The sequence below is a fragment of the Trachypithecus francoisi genome, unplaced genomic scaffold, assembly GCF_009764315.1.
Source record: "Trachypithecus francoisi isolate TF-2019V2 unplaced genomic scaffold, Tfra_2.0 Lachesis_group20, whole genome shotgun sequence".
Classification (NCBI taxonomy): domain Eukaryota; kingdom Metazoa; phylum Chordata; class Mammalia; order Primates; family Cercopithecidae; genus Trachypithecus; species Trachypithecus francoisi.
In genome coordinates this window covers 6,671,218-6,687,861 of record NW_022681466.1, presented here as the reverse complement: position 1 = coordinate 6,687,861, position 16,644 = coordinate 6,671,218, and the positions used below count along the sequence as shown (strand labels likewise).

At 45.1% G+C, this 16,644-nt stretch overlaps 2 protein-coding genes across 3 annotated transcripts in view; one reads left to right on the top strand and one right to left on the bottom strand.

Moving 5' to 3' along the window:
• Window positions 1-16,644, top strand: part of GRB2 (growth factor receptor bound protein 2) — an 88,091-nt gene that overhangs the window by 58,734 nt on the left and 12,713 nt on the right. For both annotated transcript variants that reach the window (XM_033182152.1, XM_033182153.1), the window contains exon 3: window positions 16,191-16,288. In XM_033182152.1, the coding sequence (XP_033038043.1) occupies window positions 16,191-16,288 (98 nt within the window). The remainder of the gene's footprint in view (window positions 1-16,190; window positions 16,289-16,644) is intronic.
• LOC117066460 (60S ribosomal protein L36a-like) lies at window positions 10,877-11,248 on the bottom strand (the record flags this gene model as incomplete). Its single annotated transcript, XM_033181895.1, has 1 exon — window positions 10,877-11,248. A coding segment is annotated over one exon (351 nt), but the record flags the coding sequence as incomplete, so codon positions are not given.

The following is a 16,644-nucleotide window of genomic DNA, read 5'->3' as shown; positions in this document are numbered from 1 at the left end:
TCGACTTAAAATACAAAAATTAGCCAGGCGTGGTGGCGGGCGCCTGCAATCCTAGCTACTCAGGAGACTGAGGCAGGAGAATCGCTTGAACCTGGGAGGTGGAGGTTGTGGAGATTGCAGTGGGCCAAGATCGCACCATTGCAGTCCAGCCTGGGCAACGGAGTAAGACTCCATCTCAAAAAAAAAAAAAAAAAAAGTCTGAGTTATGCAAACAGAAGGCTCGAACAAGCCCGTTGATCTGGTTATCCCAGCAAGGCTGCATGTGTCCTTGAAGGTTTCTGGGCTCTCAGGTTTTGCAGCCTTAGCAGGCTGAAGACAATAGGGAGGACCGCTTGTCTTATCTGTTAGGCAGTAGTTTTAGTAACATGGTCAGCGTGGTTACCTGTAAGAGAGGACCCTGCTTGGTTGAGCCATATCCAGCTGTCCAAATGTATGAAATTACCATTTATCATTTAAACATAGGACAGCTCCATCAACAGAGGGCAATGTATAGTCTGGCAGAGGACAGAGTGGGATTAAACAAGAACGGCTGCTGGTTTTATTTAAACTCCAATGAAAGTACAAGAAGGAAAATTACTTTGCTTACCATACCTTCTCACCTGTTATAAGCTGTTCTACCTTTAGGTTCTTGCCCTAGTCCTAGACTATTTGAGGTTGTCCTTTTTTCTAGAACCTCCATACATGAGTTGAATTTTCCATATCAGCCATGCAGCTAATTTAGAAACATGTTGCTGGGTTGGGCGCAGTGGCTCATGCCTGAATCCCCGGCATTTTGGGAGGCTGAGGTGGGCGGATTGCTTGAACTTAGGAGTTCGAAACCAGCCTGGACAACATGGCAAAACCCCGTCTCTACAAAAAATAGCCAGGCATGGCAGCATGCGCCTGTAGTCCCAGCTACTCAGGAGGCTGAGGTGGGAAGTTCACTTGGCCTGGGAGGCAGAGGCTCCAGTGAGCAGAGATCGTGCCACTGCACTGTCCAGCCTGGGTGACAGAGTGAGACCCTGTCTCCAAAACTAAAAAGTAAATAGAAACATGTAGCTGTGAATTCTGTGTCCAACTCACAATCAGCAATTTCCCTTGTCTCACTTTTTTACTTATTTCTTCTTTATTTACACACATAGCTCCCATAGCTCATAAACATTTCTGAGGGCAGAGACCATGCCTTTTGTTCTTATTCCCATTTCAGCTTCCTAACACAATGCTTTCAGTGTAGTAGACACTTGAACATTAACTTAAGTGCAGTTCAAAGGGGACAGCTACTGCAAGTCATTATGACAGTCTAGTAAAATGGTCAGATTACAGATCTCAGGTTTTATACCTTCGCCCCCTTTCTCAGCTTTTATTTTTTTATTTTTTATTTTTATTTATTTATTTATTTATTTATTTTTGAGACGGAGTCTCGCTCTGCCACCCAGGCTGGAGTGCTGTGGCCGGATCTCAGCTCACTGCAAGCTCCGCCTCCTGGGTTCACGCCATTCTCCTGTCTCAGCCTCCCGGGTAGCTGGGACTACAGGCGCCGCCACGTCGCCCGGCTAGTTTTTTTTGTAGTTTTTAGTAGAGACGGGGTTTCACCATGTTAGCCAGGATGGTCTCGATCTCCTGACCTCGTGATCCGCCCATCCGTCTCGGCCTCCCAAAGTGCTGGGATTACAGGCTTGAGCCACCGCACCCGGCCTTTCTCAGCTTTTAATAGTAAACAGAATAGGGCTAGGCGTTGTGGCTCATACCTGTAGTTCCAGCACTTTGGGAGGCTGAGATGGGAAGATACCTTGAGACCAGGAGTTCCAGACCAGACTTTGGCAACATGGTGAGACCCTGTCTCCACAAAAAATTGTAAAAGTAGCGAACTATAGTGGCTCGCACGTGTAGTCCCAGCTGTTTATGGGAAGATCTGAGGCGGGAGGATCACTTGAGTCCGGGAGGTTGAGGCTGCATTCAGCTGTGATTGTGCCTCTGCACTCCAGCCTGGGCCACAGAGCAAGACCCTGTCTCAAATTTTGAAAAAGTAGTTAACAGAACAGAATTGTTTGGCTCTTTTATGGTTTTCTTCTCCCAAGTAGTTGGTAGAATTTGGATACTTTCTGTTCCATAACAAATGTCACTTTATATAAAGGAGCATCTCCTTAATGCATTCCAAAGGACGTATACAACTGATTTTAAGCTAATTTCAGTCTGAGACGTGGTAGAGAACACCTGACACACTTAAACTGAGGAGATTTTAATAATGAGACTATTTGCAAGGTGTTGACCCCAGCTGAGGACCTCCACACTCAGCCCACCCAGGCTAAGTCTTGCTTGTGCACCAGCTCAGCTCATGGCTGGGCCAGGTATGCCCCAGCTCACCTGTGTTATAGCTTGTACCCACGTTCAGCAGTTCCCAAGGTCTTGTCCTGTGTCCGAGAAGAATGAGAATACACTGACAATTTAAGGGTGAGGAGGGTGGAGAAGAATTTTATTGAGCGGTGAACAGCTTTCAGGAGGGGAGGTGGTGGTTCCCCACCCCTGAAGTCTGGTGGTTTCTCTCCCAGTGTAGCTGGGTCAGGGCTTTTATGGACTCACAATAGGGGCATCCATGCTGAATGGTTTGTGGGCATGCAAAGAAAGGCTAAAGCAAAGGCACCACTCAAAGGTGGGCACGGCAGTGTAGAAAATCAGTTAGGAAAGAGTAGGTAGATGTAAAATAGGTGAAGGGTGGGGATCAATCAGGAAAGCCTACCAAATGGGAAGATGGGTTCTCAGTCCAGTCCATGGATTTGTCTTGTAGTGTGGCTTTCAGGCTTTCAATTGTCTTTGGCTTAGAGGTGGGGTTTCACTGGGGACCCGCCCCTGTGAGGCGTTTGTCTGCCTCCTGCCGCTATCAGTGTGGGCGAAGTTTCTCTAGAAACCACAGGGATGATGCAGCGTCCACAGCTGGTAATCAGGTTACCACCATGAGGCCTAAGACGGGGAGAAGGAAGGGGCAGGAGTTGCCCAAACCTGGAGAAGGAAAGGACTTACTTTCAATTGAGAGTCCAAGACTATCCACAGACACTCCCAGGGTGGGAGCTGGTAGAATGAATGCCCTGACCTGTCCCTCCGTTCCTCTGACCTTCTGCAGGCCTCCCCATTGATTCACAGCACTGGGAGCCAGAGAGTGAGGGAGCCTGTTGATGTGGTCCTTACACATCCAAAAAGTCAGAGCAGGCTGGGCACAGTGGCTCACACGTATAATCCCAGCACTTTGGGAGGCCAGGGTGGGTGGGTCACTTGAGGTCAGGAGTTGGACACTAGCCTGGCCAACATGGTGAAACCCTGTCTCTACTAAAAAATGCAGGCCGGGCGCGGTGGCTCAAGCCTGTAATCCCAGCACTTTGGGAGGCCGAGACGGGCGGATCACGAGGTCAGGAGATCGAGACCATCCTGGCTAACACGGTGAAACCCCGTCTCTACTAAAAAAATACAAAATTAGCCGGGCGAGATGGCGGGCGCCTGTAGTCCCAGCTACTCGGGAGGCTGAGGCGAGAGAATGGCATAAACCCGGGAGGCGGAGCTTGCAGTGAGCTGAGATCCGGCCACTGCACTCCAGCCTGGGCGACAGAGCGAGACTCCGTCTCAAAAAAAATAAATAAATAAAAATAAAAAATGCAAAAATTAGCCAGGTGTGGTAATCCCAGCTACTTGGGAGGCTAAGGCAGGGGAATCACTTGAACCTGGGAGGTGGAGGTTGCCGTGAGCCAAGATTGCACCACTGCATTCCTACCTGGGCGAAGAGTGTGACTGTCTCAAAAAAAAAAAAGCGAGAAAAGCAAGTTGTCAACTGGATCTGGAGAGACAGATGGAGGATACCAGCACAAGATTGATACCTGTCTTTGTTTTTTGGAGTCTCACTCTATCGCCCAGGCTGGAATGCAGTGCCGCAGTCTTGGCTCACTGCAACTTCTGTCTCCCAGATTCAAGCGATTCTCCTGCCTCAGCCTCCCGAGTATCTGGGACCACAGGCGCCCGCCACCATGCCCGGATAATTTTTTGTATTTTGTAGTAGAGACTGGGCTTCACCATGTTGGTCAGGTGGGTCTTGAACTCCTGACCTCAACTGATCCGCCCGCCTTGGCCTCCCAAAGTGCTGGGATTACAGGCATCAGCCACTGTGCCCAGCCAATATAGCAGTTTTTCTAAAACACTTTTCAGAAGAAAAAAAAAAAAATCGGTAGCCGAGAGGAAGACCACTGAGCAGCATCTCATCACCAAATCCTTTTGATTCTACCTCCAGAAATACCTCGACTCTCTCCTCTCTACCTCACTGCCCCACCCACCTGCACCTCCTTGCAGTTCATCTCACAGCCAGCCAGAGGAGCTTTTGAAAAATGCAAACCTTAGGCCGGACGCGGTGGCTCAAGCCTGTAATCCCAATACTTTGGGAGGCCGAGGCGGGCGGATCACGAGGTCAGGAGATCGAGACCATCCTGGCTAACACGGTGAAACCCCGTCTCTACTAAAAAATACAAAAAACTAGCCGGGCGAGGTGGCGGGCGCCTGTAGTCCCAGCTACCCGGGAGGCTGAGGCAGGAGAATGGCGTGAACCCGGGAGGCGGAGGTTGCAGTGAGCTGAGATCCGGCCAGCCTGGGCGACGGAGTGAGACTCCCTCTCAAAAAAAAAAGAAAAATGCAAACCTTAATGTCACTCTCAGCGACTTCTGATGATTGTAACATATAAGCTTGAGCTTCTTAATTTGCATACTGTGGTCTTCTGCCAGACCACCCACAGGAGAGCCTTTGATCTCCCTTCAAATGTCACTGGCTTGGGGAAGCTTTCTCTGACAGCCCCCACCCCCAAACTAGTTTAGGTCCCTGTGTTTTCTGCTCCCTGACCCTGTCCACTAGCTCGAATCCACATTTGCAGTTTGTATTGTCATTACCTGTTGAACTCTCTGCATTCGCCTCCACCCTGAGGTTGGGGGTGGGGTGGGGACTCGCCACTCTACCCCAGTTCCTCTTCGTCTGTCATGTGATTATAGCAAGCCTTTCCCGATTTGGAACTAGATTAACTGCTTCTGAAGTAGAAAATGCATTTGGAACTAACTTTTTGAGTTGGAAATTAACGGCGTCCTGGTGGAAGGACCCCAGCCTTGAGTTTTTCAGTCTATCCTTATGCACATGTTGGTGAATAGCTCTGTGACCAACATTGCTCTTTCTTCTTTCAGTAACATCCTCTGAGGTGGCTCTTGGGTCACAGAACGACTGTAAATCGATCAGTCCTTTCATTGACCTCTTGAATCTTACGTGGAATTAAACAAACTCTGTTGTTTAATTAAACAAACGCTGTTGTTAAAGTCTTAAGTGGAATTAAACAAACTCTGTTGTCATTAATTTTCAGGGTGGAGGTCTGAGCTCCTGTTTTCTGCTTTATGCTGAGGCAGTGGGATATGAGTAGAGACCTTAGAGGGTGGAACTGATACACAAGAGTGGTTTGTCTGTTAGCATCACAAAACATGAGTAATGGCTGCTCCCCCAGGCCGGGGGCTTTGTGTTTTATTTTTTTGAAGAGAGGAGTGTAGGATTTCATGTAAGATTAAAAGCCTCCTTCTGTTTTAATGAAAGGATGAAAAGGACACTTGCTAAATATGTGTCATTGAAGTAAAGAATTAGCTACAGTTGAGGCCAGGCGCGGTGGCTCAACACCTGTAAATCCCAGCACTTTGGGAGGCCGAGGCAGGCAGGTCACTTGAACTCAGGAGTTCGACACCAGCCAGGCCAACTTGGTGAAATCCTATCTGTACTGAAAATACAGAAATTAGCCAGCTTGGTGGCAGGCATCTGTAATCCCAGCTACGCAGGAGGTTGAGGCAGGAAAATCGCTTGAACCCGGGAGGTGGAGGTTGCAGTGAGCCGAGATCACGCCATTGCACTCCAGCCTAGGCAACGAAAAGCAAGACTGTCTGGAAAAAAAAAAAAATCAGCTACAGTTGAGATTATTTGGGTTATTTCCAGTTAGAAGTTCTGATACCATTAAGATTTTACTTTTAAGCTAAAAGAAGCTTAACCAGTCTTTTAGTTAATAGCAGCCAAATCTGGCCAAGAGAACAATCTATCCCTCTGTTTGCAAGTTGCAGAGTCTGCCGTGTTCCTTCTACTCATAATCCAAACAGACTAAGCAGAGCTAAAGATGCAGACAAGGAATAACCAAGTTCACAGTTCATCTGGCATGTTTTCCTGATACCACCTAAACTGGAGTTAAGTCGTCGTCTTTGGTGTTTGGAAGTCAGATATTTTCTGTTGAGTCGATGCCTGCCATAGTACCCATAACTCCCTGCTCCTGACACCCGACACACTGTGATGCGCCTGGCAGCTTTCTAGTCCCTAAGCTCCTTGGGAGGGGTGTCCATTTTATCCTCAGTTCACCGAGCTCAGAGCTTGGTGTTTGGTACAGGTCATCATATGATTGTTGAATTCTTCAAATATACAGATTTTTCTTGAAACCTCTTGATCTCTCTGTGTCTGCGTCGGTCTATTTCTGCCCCCTCCCTTCCTCTCCTTTCTTCTCCCTACTCCTGCAGTTGAAATTCTGACATTCCAAAAGCATTTCAGCTCCACCAAATAGGACTTGCACGTGTGACAAAACGCAAGACAGTTATTTTGAATGGAAACTTTTTGTACCCCTTCGGTAGAAGTTTATTTTGGGGTATTGTCTATGCATTTAGGTTTCGCTGCTCCAGATTTATCTGGTTGGAGTAATATCACATAAGTGTGAACTACCTTCCTGTTTTGTTAAAAATGAGCAATTTCTCTTGATGATAGGAGGTCAGCTGAAGAAGTTGATGAGTATAACCTAGTTATCTTTTGAACTAAAATGTTTCTCAGAGAAGGAAATATCCTGTAATTTGGTTAGTCATCTTAATTGTTCATCTTCTAACATGTGAACATTATGAAGAAATTTTTTTAATGCATGCATAGTCCTGGTCTGTTAATGTGATCATTTTTCTCCATCAACCTAGTTGCTGGCCAGTGGGTGAATCAAAAAGTCCAAGGTCTTCCAGACTGTTTCATACAAATTTTGCTGGAAGAGTTGTAGCTATTAAAATTACCACCCTGCAAAAGTCTGTCACAAGTCAGACAGGCAGACCGAATCCGAATGAGACATCGCATTGCCAGGAAGCGCCCCGTCCTGAGAGGGATTCGTAGGACGTGTGGAGAAACGCTTACACCTCCTGTCTCCCTAGTCCAGCCCCTTTATCCCTGTCCTACTGCAAGTTCCCTTCTCTCCACCCTCCCCCGCTCCTGCCCAAGCTTATACCCTTTTTTTTTTTTTTTTTTGAGACAAGGTTTCTCTCTGTCACCCCAGCTAGAGTACAGTGGTGCAATCACAGCTCACTGCAGGCCTGGACCTCCCAGGCTCAAGCAATCCTCCCACCTCCACCTCCAGAGTAGTTGGGACTACAGGTGCACACCACCATGCCAGGCTAATTGTTTAATATTTTGTAGAAACAGGGTCTCCGTGTACCCTCTAGGCTGGACTCAAACTCCGAGGTGCAAGGTACCCTCCCACCTTGGCTTCCTGGAGTGCTGAAATTACAGGTGTGAGCCACCGCACCCAGCCCACATCTTTTTATCTTAGACAAAGAAGTAGGTGGCCCTGTGGAAAGGTACTCCACATAGCCTTTAGGCAGGGTGCTTAAGTTACAGGAAGACTGATTGTCTAATTCTGTTACCTCCTTTACCTCTCCTTGCTTGGATCAACAAACTCATGACAATCAGTCTTTCTAGGATCTATTTAAGAGGTTCTTGTTTATCACCAGGAATGTACAAATTGACTGGGTGTGGTGGCTCATGCCTGTATTCTCAGCACTTTGGGAGGCTGAGGTGGGAGGATCGCTTGAGCCTAGGAATTGGAGAACAGCCTGGGCATCATATCAAGACCCTCACCTCAATTTTTTACTAAAAAGGTAGAGAATGTATAAATTGTTGTAGACCCAGCTTGCTCTAGGGCCCTGAATGTATTACTTAGAACATTTAGAACAAAGCCCCCACATATAAATCAGTTCCCCAAAATATGCTGGATACCATACTAAGAGCTTCGTGAGGAAGACAAATGAGAACTGGATATGGAGCCAGCTTCGTTGCTTGTGGGTTAGTTTGGGAGGGGGCCAAGTCATAGCAGCACATGGTACGAAGTAGTGATAGACGAGATAATCACCATAAGGGGACTATATTATTGACAGTAATCCTCCATTAAATACTATAAGATTGAAGCAGAGAGAAAGGTGACCAGGGTGGTTGTAAGCTCTGAACTGAATTTTGAAAGATTTCAATAGACAAGGAAAAGTACAGACAAGCGACGGGGAGGAGTACAGTGTGTTTAGAGGTCGGTGAGTTGACTAGCTGACTGCACGACAGGGCTCATTTGGAGAAGCAGTGGGTGATCAGAGCAGATAGTTGGTAATGGCCAAATTATGAAAACCGGAATGCCAGACTATATTGGCACTTGTAGAAGGATACTTAGGGCTTTTTAACAGAAAAATGGCAGTGGTTAACTTTGGGGCACTTAAGCCTTGTTGCCTGGACATTTGGTGGATTCCCATCTCCTGACTCGCTGATGTTCCCCTTTCACACTGATCCCCACTTTGAGCAGCTACTTTTCAGAAAGGTGGCAGTTGGAAAGAAAGCAGTATTCATGGGGCACGACTCCTTCCTTCGTAGGCAGAGGGAAGTATAAAGTAATGAATGATTTTTACCATGGAGAGTTGGAGTTTGGGGACTTTGTCCTCTTGCCTGTCTTTCCTTCCTCCTCCCCTCTTTTTTCTTCCTTTCCTTTAGAAACGTTTAGAAGGTGCTAAGTCAGAACCTCTTACCACTCCATCACCAGGGCTCAGGAGGTGTACTTGACTAACAAATACCCTTTGTTTTTCCTTTGTGGGTTTTTTTTTTTTTTTTTTTTTCTTAGTGGAGTCACTCTGTCACCCAGGCTGGAGTGCAATGGCATGATCTCGGTTCACTGCAGCCTCTGCCTCCTGGCTTCAAGCGATTCTTCTGCCTCAGCCTCCTGAGTAGCTGGGAGTACAGGCATGCACCACCACACCCAGCAAATTTTTTATATTTTTAGTAGAGACGGGGTTTCAGCATGTTGGCCAGGCTGATCTCAAACTCCTGACCTCAGGTGATCCACTCGCCTCAGCCTCCCAAAGTGCTGGGATTACAGGCGTGAGGCACCGCGCCCGGCCAGGAGAGTTTTAAAACTTCATAAATGCGTTTCATGTCTTCTCAACTTTCTGGTTGTTAAAAGTCAAGTACCTGTCACCTGGCCTGGTTGGCGAAGATGCTTTTCAGATTTTTATTGAGCCGTGGCCTTGCTGTAGTTGCAGTCATTGCAAATGGATACTGATCTGCTCGGCAAATGTGAGAACTGTTCTCTGTGTTCCTGGGTGAGCAATTCAAGCTCTCTGTGGGACTGGGAACCTTAATTATTGAACAACCTTTGCTGCTTGTCTCATCACTAAAATTCTTAATAGTTTATCTGCACTGTGGGTGTTTTTCATGATTTGGCACACAGCATAGCAGGCAGCATTGCCAAGATGTTTTTCATGTTGCAGAAAAACTGTAACAGATGGAGGTGGTGATTGTAAAGCACTTATTTAAAGTGTTAGTAATGAATCACTATAGCTTGAAACTGAGTCAGTTAGCCATACTAAGGGAAGTTGAAGAGCATTCTAATAGCTTCTAATAAAATATGTAATCAGGCACCTGAAGAGAACTGACTTTTTGAGTGGCTTCCCAGTACTGTTACCCCCGCCAGGGCCCTTAGAGTTTGTTCCTAGGGGTTAAAGTCTTTTAAAAGCATGCGTGCGTGTGTGTTTTCTCTTTTCTAGGAATTTGAAATTATGTAGTAGATACTACTAGAATTCTTGAAATTTCAAGTCATAGCAGAATTTCAGTATTGCTCCTTTGGGATTGACTGAGTGATGCTCAGGAGTTAGAGTCGTTTTACCTGGGTGCTTTGAAGAACTGGGGACACCGCACTGGCTTATGTTGAATTTCTGCACTGCAGGGACCAGCTATAAATAGTGTTTTTGGTTTTTTACATGTTAAGAGCTTGAAAATGTAATTCTTCCCATCTTTCATGCACAAATGCTCTCACACAAATTGCTTCACAGATTGATAAAACTTTGAATAATTTTTCCCTGAAGAAATGTTGAACTTTCTGCAAGCTGTTGCAACTGGAGCACGTGTTGAAAGGCTTGATGGGACCATAACTGTACAGCTTATTTCTTTTTAAAAAAATGATTTCTATTTTTTATTCATTTTCAGATGACTGAATATGTTCAGGCTAGAAAATATCCCCTTATTTCAAAATGCAGCAATCTATAAACAAAATACTTGCCATTTTTCTAAATGACACCTTTTTCTATGATTTGTATAGAAAATTAAATGCAAAGACCAGGCGCCGTGGCTCACGCCTGTAATTCCAACACTTTGGGAGGCTGAGGCGGATGGATCCCTTGAGGTCAGGAGTTTGAGACCACCCTGGCCAATATGGCGAAACTCCATCTCTACTAAAAATACAAAAACATTAGCCGCGTGTGGTAGCTGGCGTCTGTAATCCTAGCTACTTGGGAGGCTGAGGCACGAGAATCACTTGAACCCAGGAAGCAGAGATGGCAGTGAGATGGCGCCATTGCACTCCAGCCTGGGTAACAAGAGCAAAACTCTGTCTCAAAAAAAAAAGAAAAGAAAAGAAAAATTTATATATCATTATAGTTAAGTGAATTTTCACAAACAGAACACACCCAGGTCAGGAAATGTGAGATAAACAGCACCTCCAGAGTTCCTTCATGTCCCCTTCCATTGACTTGTACATATATATATTTTTTGAAGTGAACATAAACTCAAGATTTTGTTGTCTTCATAATAAAACAAAAGATTACACTTAGAACTGGATCACTTGGCCCTTTCTCTTCTTATCTTCTCCCAGTTCAAAATGCTTGCATCTTTTAATAGCCAGCATTCTCTTAGATCTGCAGTTGGGCTCAACGCACTCAAGCCTTAGCACAGTCTTCGTGGTTTCAGCCTTTTTCCGGAAAATCAGCTTAGTCTGCCCACCATAGCCACTCTGCTTCCTGTCATAACGCCGCTTTCCCTGGGCATACAGAGAATCCTTGCCCCTCTTGTACTGTGTCACTTCATGGGGTTGGTGCTTGCCACACTTCTTACAGAGAGTCCAACGAGTTGTAGGAACGTTGACCGTTTGCGTGAGTGTTATCAGCACAGAAAGGACTTGTATATATATATATATATATATTTTTTTTTTTTTTTTTTGAGACGGAGTCTCGCTCTGTCGCCCGGGCTGGAGTGTAGTGGCCGGATCTCAGCTCACTGCAAGCTCCGCCTCCCGGGTTTACGCCATTCTCCTGCCTCAGCCTCCCGAGTAGCTGGGACTACAGGTGCCCGCCACCTCGCCCGGCTAGTTTTTTGTATTTTTTTTAGTAGAGACGGGGTTTCACCGGGTTAGCCAGGATGGTCTTGATCTCCTGACCTCGTGATCCGCCCATCTCGGCCTCCCAAAGTGCTGGGATTACAGGCTTGAGCCACCGCGCCCGGCCCAGGACTTTAGTATATTTTTAATTCCTCTGTAGAAAGCTCACCTCATTCCTCATCTCTTAAATTTCTTCCTGATTTGGGCTCTTTTTTTTTTTTTTTTTTTTTTTTTTTTTTGAGGCGGAGTCTAGCTCTGTCGCCCGGACTGGAGTGCAGTGGCCGGATCTCAGCTCACTGCAAGCTCCGCCTCCCGGGTTCACGCCATTCTCCTGCCTCAGCCTCCCGAGTAGCTGGGACTACAGGCGCCCGCCACCTTGCCCGGCTAGTTTTTGTATTTTTAGTAGAGACGGGGTTTCACTGTGTTAGCCAGGATGGTCTCGATCTCCTGACCTCATGATCCGCCCGTCTCGGCCTCCCAAAGTGCTGGGATTACAGGCTTGAGCCACCGCGCCCGGCCCTGATTTGGGCTCTTAACATTATTTTCAGTCTCTTTGAAAAAAAAAAAAAAAAAAACCTCTCTTCACTGAAACTTGTCTCTTCCTCCTTTCATAATCTCATCTCTTGATCAATCTGCTTCCGTTAAACCAAAGTGTCTTGTGTGGCTACAAAGTCATAACTTGAGGGAATATGGGGGTTGGAATAGAAAATGCAGCTGTGGGGTAATAGCTAAAAACATTCCTTAGAGATTTTAAAGCTGAAGGAAACTTTTTTTGTGAGCTCACCCATGAATGTGCAGAGGGAGTGAATAAGCAAGTGAAGACACGGTGATGGGAGCAGCTTGCTCATGCTCAGGAGTCTGAGTAGGCCTTTAAAAATTATTTGTGGCCAAGCACGGTGGCTCCTTTCTATAATCCCAGCACTTTGGGAGGCCAAGGGGGGCAGATCACCTGAGGCCAGGAGTTCGAGACCAGCCTGGCCAACATGGTGAAACCTTGTCTCTAGTAGAAATACAAAAATTAGTTGGGTATGGTGGTGCACACCTGTAATCCCAGCTGCTTGGGAGGCTGAGGCCCTTGAATCGCTTGAACCCGGGAGGTGGAGGTTGCAGTGAGCTGAGAGCATGCCACTCCACTCCAGCCTGGGTGACAGAGCAACAGAGCAAGACTCTCTCAAAAAAAAAAAAAAAAATTACATTTTAAAAAATATTAATTCTATGGGTTCCTGCTTTCTGGGGGAGAAAAACATACTAAACACCAAGTAATAATTTTTGTTCTGTAGACAGCCATAGTTCTAAGTTGATGTCAAATCTGGGAGTTGCCCTGGAGTTGTGTTTATTGGGGGAGGGGACACTTTTTAGGGAGATTTGCCTCTGTCTTGGTGAAGGTGACAAGAAGACAGTCTGGCTCTATGAACTCCTGGCAGGTAAATAGTTATCTTTTTCTGCAAAGTTGTTGGTCACAAACCAAAAGTGTTCCTTTCTAATGATTACTTTGTTCTGTTTTGATATACGAATAGGTTACAAGCAGCTCTTTGTCAGTCTGACTCTCGTCTATCTTCCAAGAACAAGTGTATACAGTAAAAGTAGACATACCTCACCATTTCAGGAGTTAAGACATTTTCAAAAACTCCTCATAGCTGGTATGGTTGCACGCACCTGTAGTCCCAGCTACTCCAGCCTGAGCAACATAGTGAAACTCTGTCTCTGAAATGAAATAATAAATATTGTTTATAAGCCTATGGGGTTTTTATTATTACTATAGGATGATGCTTTATAAGATCATTATTAGACCACATTTTCCTTCTAGACCTTATTTTTGGTAGATAACAGAATCCTGGCCTTAAATAACTTTTAAAGTAGCTCCTTTTCTCAAAGGCTATTCAGAGTTTCCTGTGCTGCCAGTACAGGGGCAGGCGGTGGTGGCCTGGCAGGATTGAAGCGTACTTTCCCTCCTCAAACTTGTCCTTGGTGTGTGCTTTATAATTGTCTATCAATGCAGCACCATTGCTGGCCGCAGCGCAACGCAGTGTTTTTAAAATGAAGATTTTAAAATTATGAGTGTATCTTGCATATATTGTTTTATCTCATTCCAGTCTTTAATGTGATTTAAGAGAAATGAAATGATGACTAGAAGAGTTTTCATCAATACTCTATCAATGTGTGTGTGACTCTTGGAAACTTTGAATACGCTGGGATTTACCACTAGCTAATTTTTTTGAGAGTTTGCTACACATATTTATTAGTTCTTGCAGGATTTGCCATCTGATATCCTAAGCATTGAAACCCAGTGTCTGGCACCTGCAGCCAGAGTTTGGCAAGCATAGCAGATAAGCACCAGCATTGCAAAGCTCTGCAGGGCATACCCTCTATTAAGAAAGAAATTAGCCTAGAGTAGTCATTGAGGCAGCCTGGCCAGTTGTTGATTATCTGTCATTCTTATCTATCCTTTCTATTGCATCTCACTTTGAATGGCAGTACGCAGACAGCACTCACTTTAGAGCAATCCAGCTTCTAATTGGCTATGAGTACAGCATTGTTCAACATCTTGAATAAATCATTTTGTAAAGAATTTTACCAGTTTCCTCTCAGAACTTTGTTAGGTAGTGTAGATTACCACTGTACTAGCCAGCATTTTCCTGGGCCCACCATTTTGGGGTTGTGCGCACATTTCTGTTTTATCTTTTACCAACCTTATGCTTTCTGCCCTTTGCCTTTCATTGTAAGTCTAGAATTCATAGGGTGGCTCTCACACTGTACCTGATTCTGTTCTGCTCTGTATATACTAGTCCCCCCCTTACCTGCGACTAGTTGCAGTCCAACGTATATGTAATATATTTTGGCCAAGCAGTGTGGCTCACACCTGTAATTTCAACACTTAGGTAAGCTGAGGCAGGAGGATCTTGAACCCAGGAGTTAAAGACCAGCCTGGGCAACATGGCAAGTGCCTATAGTCCCAGGTACTCAGGAGGCTGAGATGGGAGGATCACTTGAACCCAGGAAATTGAGATGCCATGAGCCGTGATGGGGCCACTGTACTCCAGCCTGGGCAGCAGAGCAAGACCCTGACTCAAAAACAGAAAAAAAGATATTTTGAGAGAGAACACATTCACATAAATTTTTATTACAGTATATTGTTATCACTTTTCTTTTACACTTTTTAAATATAAAGACAGGGTTTCACTATGTTGCCCAGGCTGGTCCCAAACTCCTGGGCTAAAGCAGTCTTCCCACCTTATCCTTCTAGACTGCCAGGATTAATTATAGGTAGGCCTGGCATGGTGTCTCACACCTGTAATTCCAGCACTTTGGGAGGCTAAGGCAGGAGAATCCCTTGAGTACAGGAGTTCAAGACTAGCCTGGGCAAAATAAATAAATAAATGTAAAAATCTAAAAAATAATAATAAACTTATAGGTATGTGTATAGTGTAGGCAAAAGCATAGCATATCTAGAGTCCTGTACTATCCATGGTTTCAGGCACCCACTGGAGGTGTTGAAACGTGTCCATCATGGTAAGGAGGACTGCTGTATTACTGTACACATTATAGTGTCATGGCCTGGCCTATCTGTGCAATTCAAGAGGCAGCATTGGAGAGAACGGTCATTGGGAATATGAAAGTCTGGACGTGATGTTAGCTCTGTGGGGTCACTACCTCATAACCTGGGGTGGCCATTGGTCTGTTTTTTTACATCTGTAGAATGTAGTGGTTCAGTTACAGGATTTCCAAGGCGTTTGCCTGAATTGTGCTGGTTGATATACTTTCAGCACTATCTGACTTTAATACAGTGTGGCATTTGGGATATTGAACTGAGTAGGATTTGCCATGCTTTTTCCTTCAAATAATTGTCCCGTACGAGGGCATGTGGTTGTCCTCAGAAGCAGCAGTGTTCTGGAGCTGTTTGGTGGTGACCCATACTTGCAGTAACCTAGAGAAGCCATGAGGGGATCAGGACTCTATCACTGTAGATTCTGGAGGTCGGTTGGAAGATCTCTAGAGGAGTCTAATAAAAGGTTCTGTAGATGCTCAGTTCTACTGTGTCACCTGTCTCTCCCAGAGAGCAGACTTTGTCTTCGTCAGGCTCCCTTATTCTCCTTTGTGTTTGCCGTTTTCCAGAACCTCCTCTCCAGGTTTCTCTCTTAGAAAAAACAAACAAAACAAAAAAACTGGCTGGGCACAGTGGCTCACACCTGTAATCCCAGCAATTTGAAAGGCCAAGGTGGGCAGATCACCTTAGGCCAGGAGTTCAAGACCAGCCTGGCCAACATGGTGAAACCCCGTCTCTACTAAAAATACAAAAATTAGCTGGGCAATGTGGCATGCACCTGTAATCCCAGCTACTTGGGAGGCTGTGGCAGGAGAATCACCTGAACCCAGGAGGCAGAGGTTGCAGTGAGCCGAGATCGCACCACTGCGCTTCAGCCTGGGCAAGAGAGCGAGACTCCGTCTGAAAAAACAAAAAAAAGGAAAGAAAACTAACCCTTGCCATTCTTCTTTCTCCTTCCTTACTGAGGGTTTCATTGCAGATGTTTGGGAGCCTGACTTTTCATTTTCAGCGATAATTTCTGTTTCATTTTAACAGAGTTTAACATAATGCCGGTTGTTTGAAGTTACAAGGAGTCTTATATCTGTATAACTGATAATACTTTGAATGAAAGCGTTCACAAACCTAAAAGACAGCATAATTGTAACTACCTTTTTAAAGGAAAAGGAAATGATTGGGGTTTTTTGTTGTCTTATTTATTTTCAGGTTTTGAACGAAGAATGTGATCAGAACTGGTACAAGGCAGAGCTTAATGGAAAAGACGGCTTCATTCCCAAGAACTACATAGAAATGAAACCACATCCGTAAGTTGAGTTCCATTAGTCTTGCAAGGATTGGACCCACCTCCTTGTTTCAAACATTCTTTTTAAAACTGAGATCACTGGGATGGATGTCATACTTTTTATTCACGTTTCTAGGGAATTAACAAAGGATATTGATTGTGCATGTTAACAGTATATAATAATATATAATAGTCAATAATATTATATGTTTTAGATCGATAATGTCAATTTAAAGCTTTCAGTGATCTTCAAAAATAAAACAATAGTTGTGCGGGTCCGTAATTCTTTTTCTGTTCAACATGTCTCAGGGCCCGATGTGTTTCATAATTCTGCTTTTTTTTGAGTTTTAGGAAAGGTACTTAGATGATTTTGTGTTT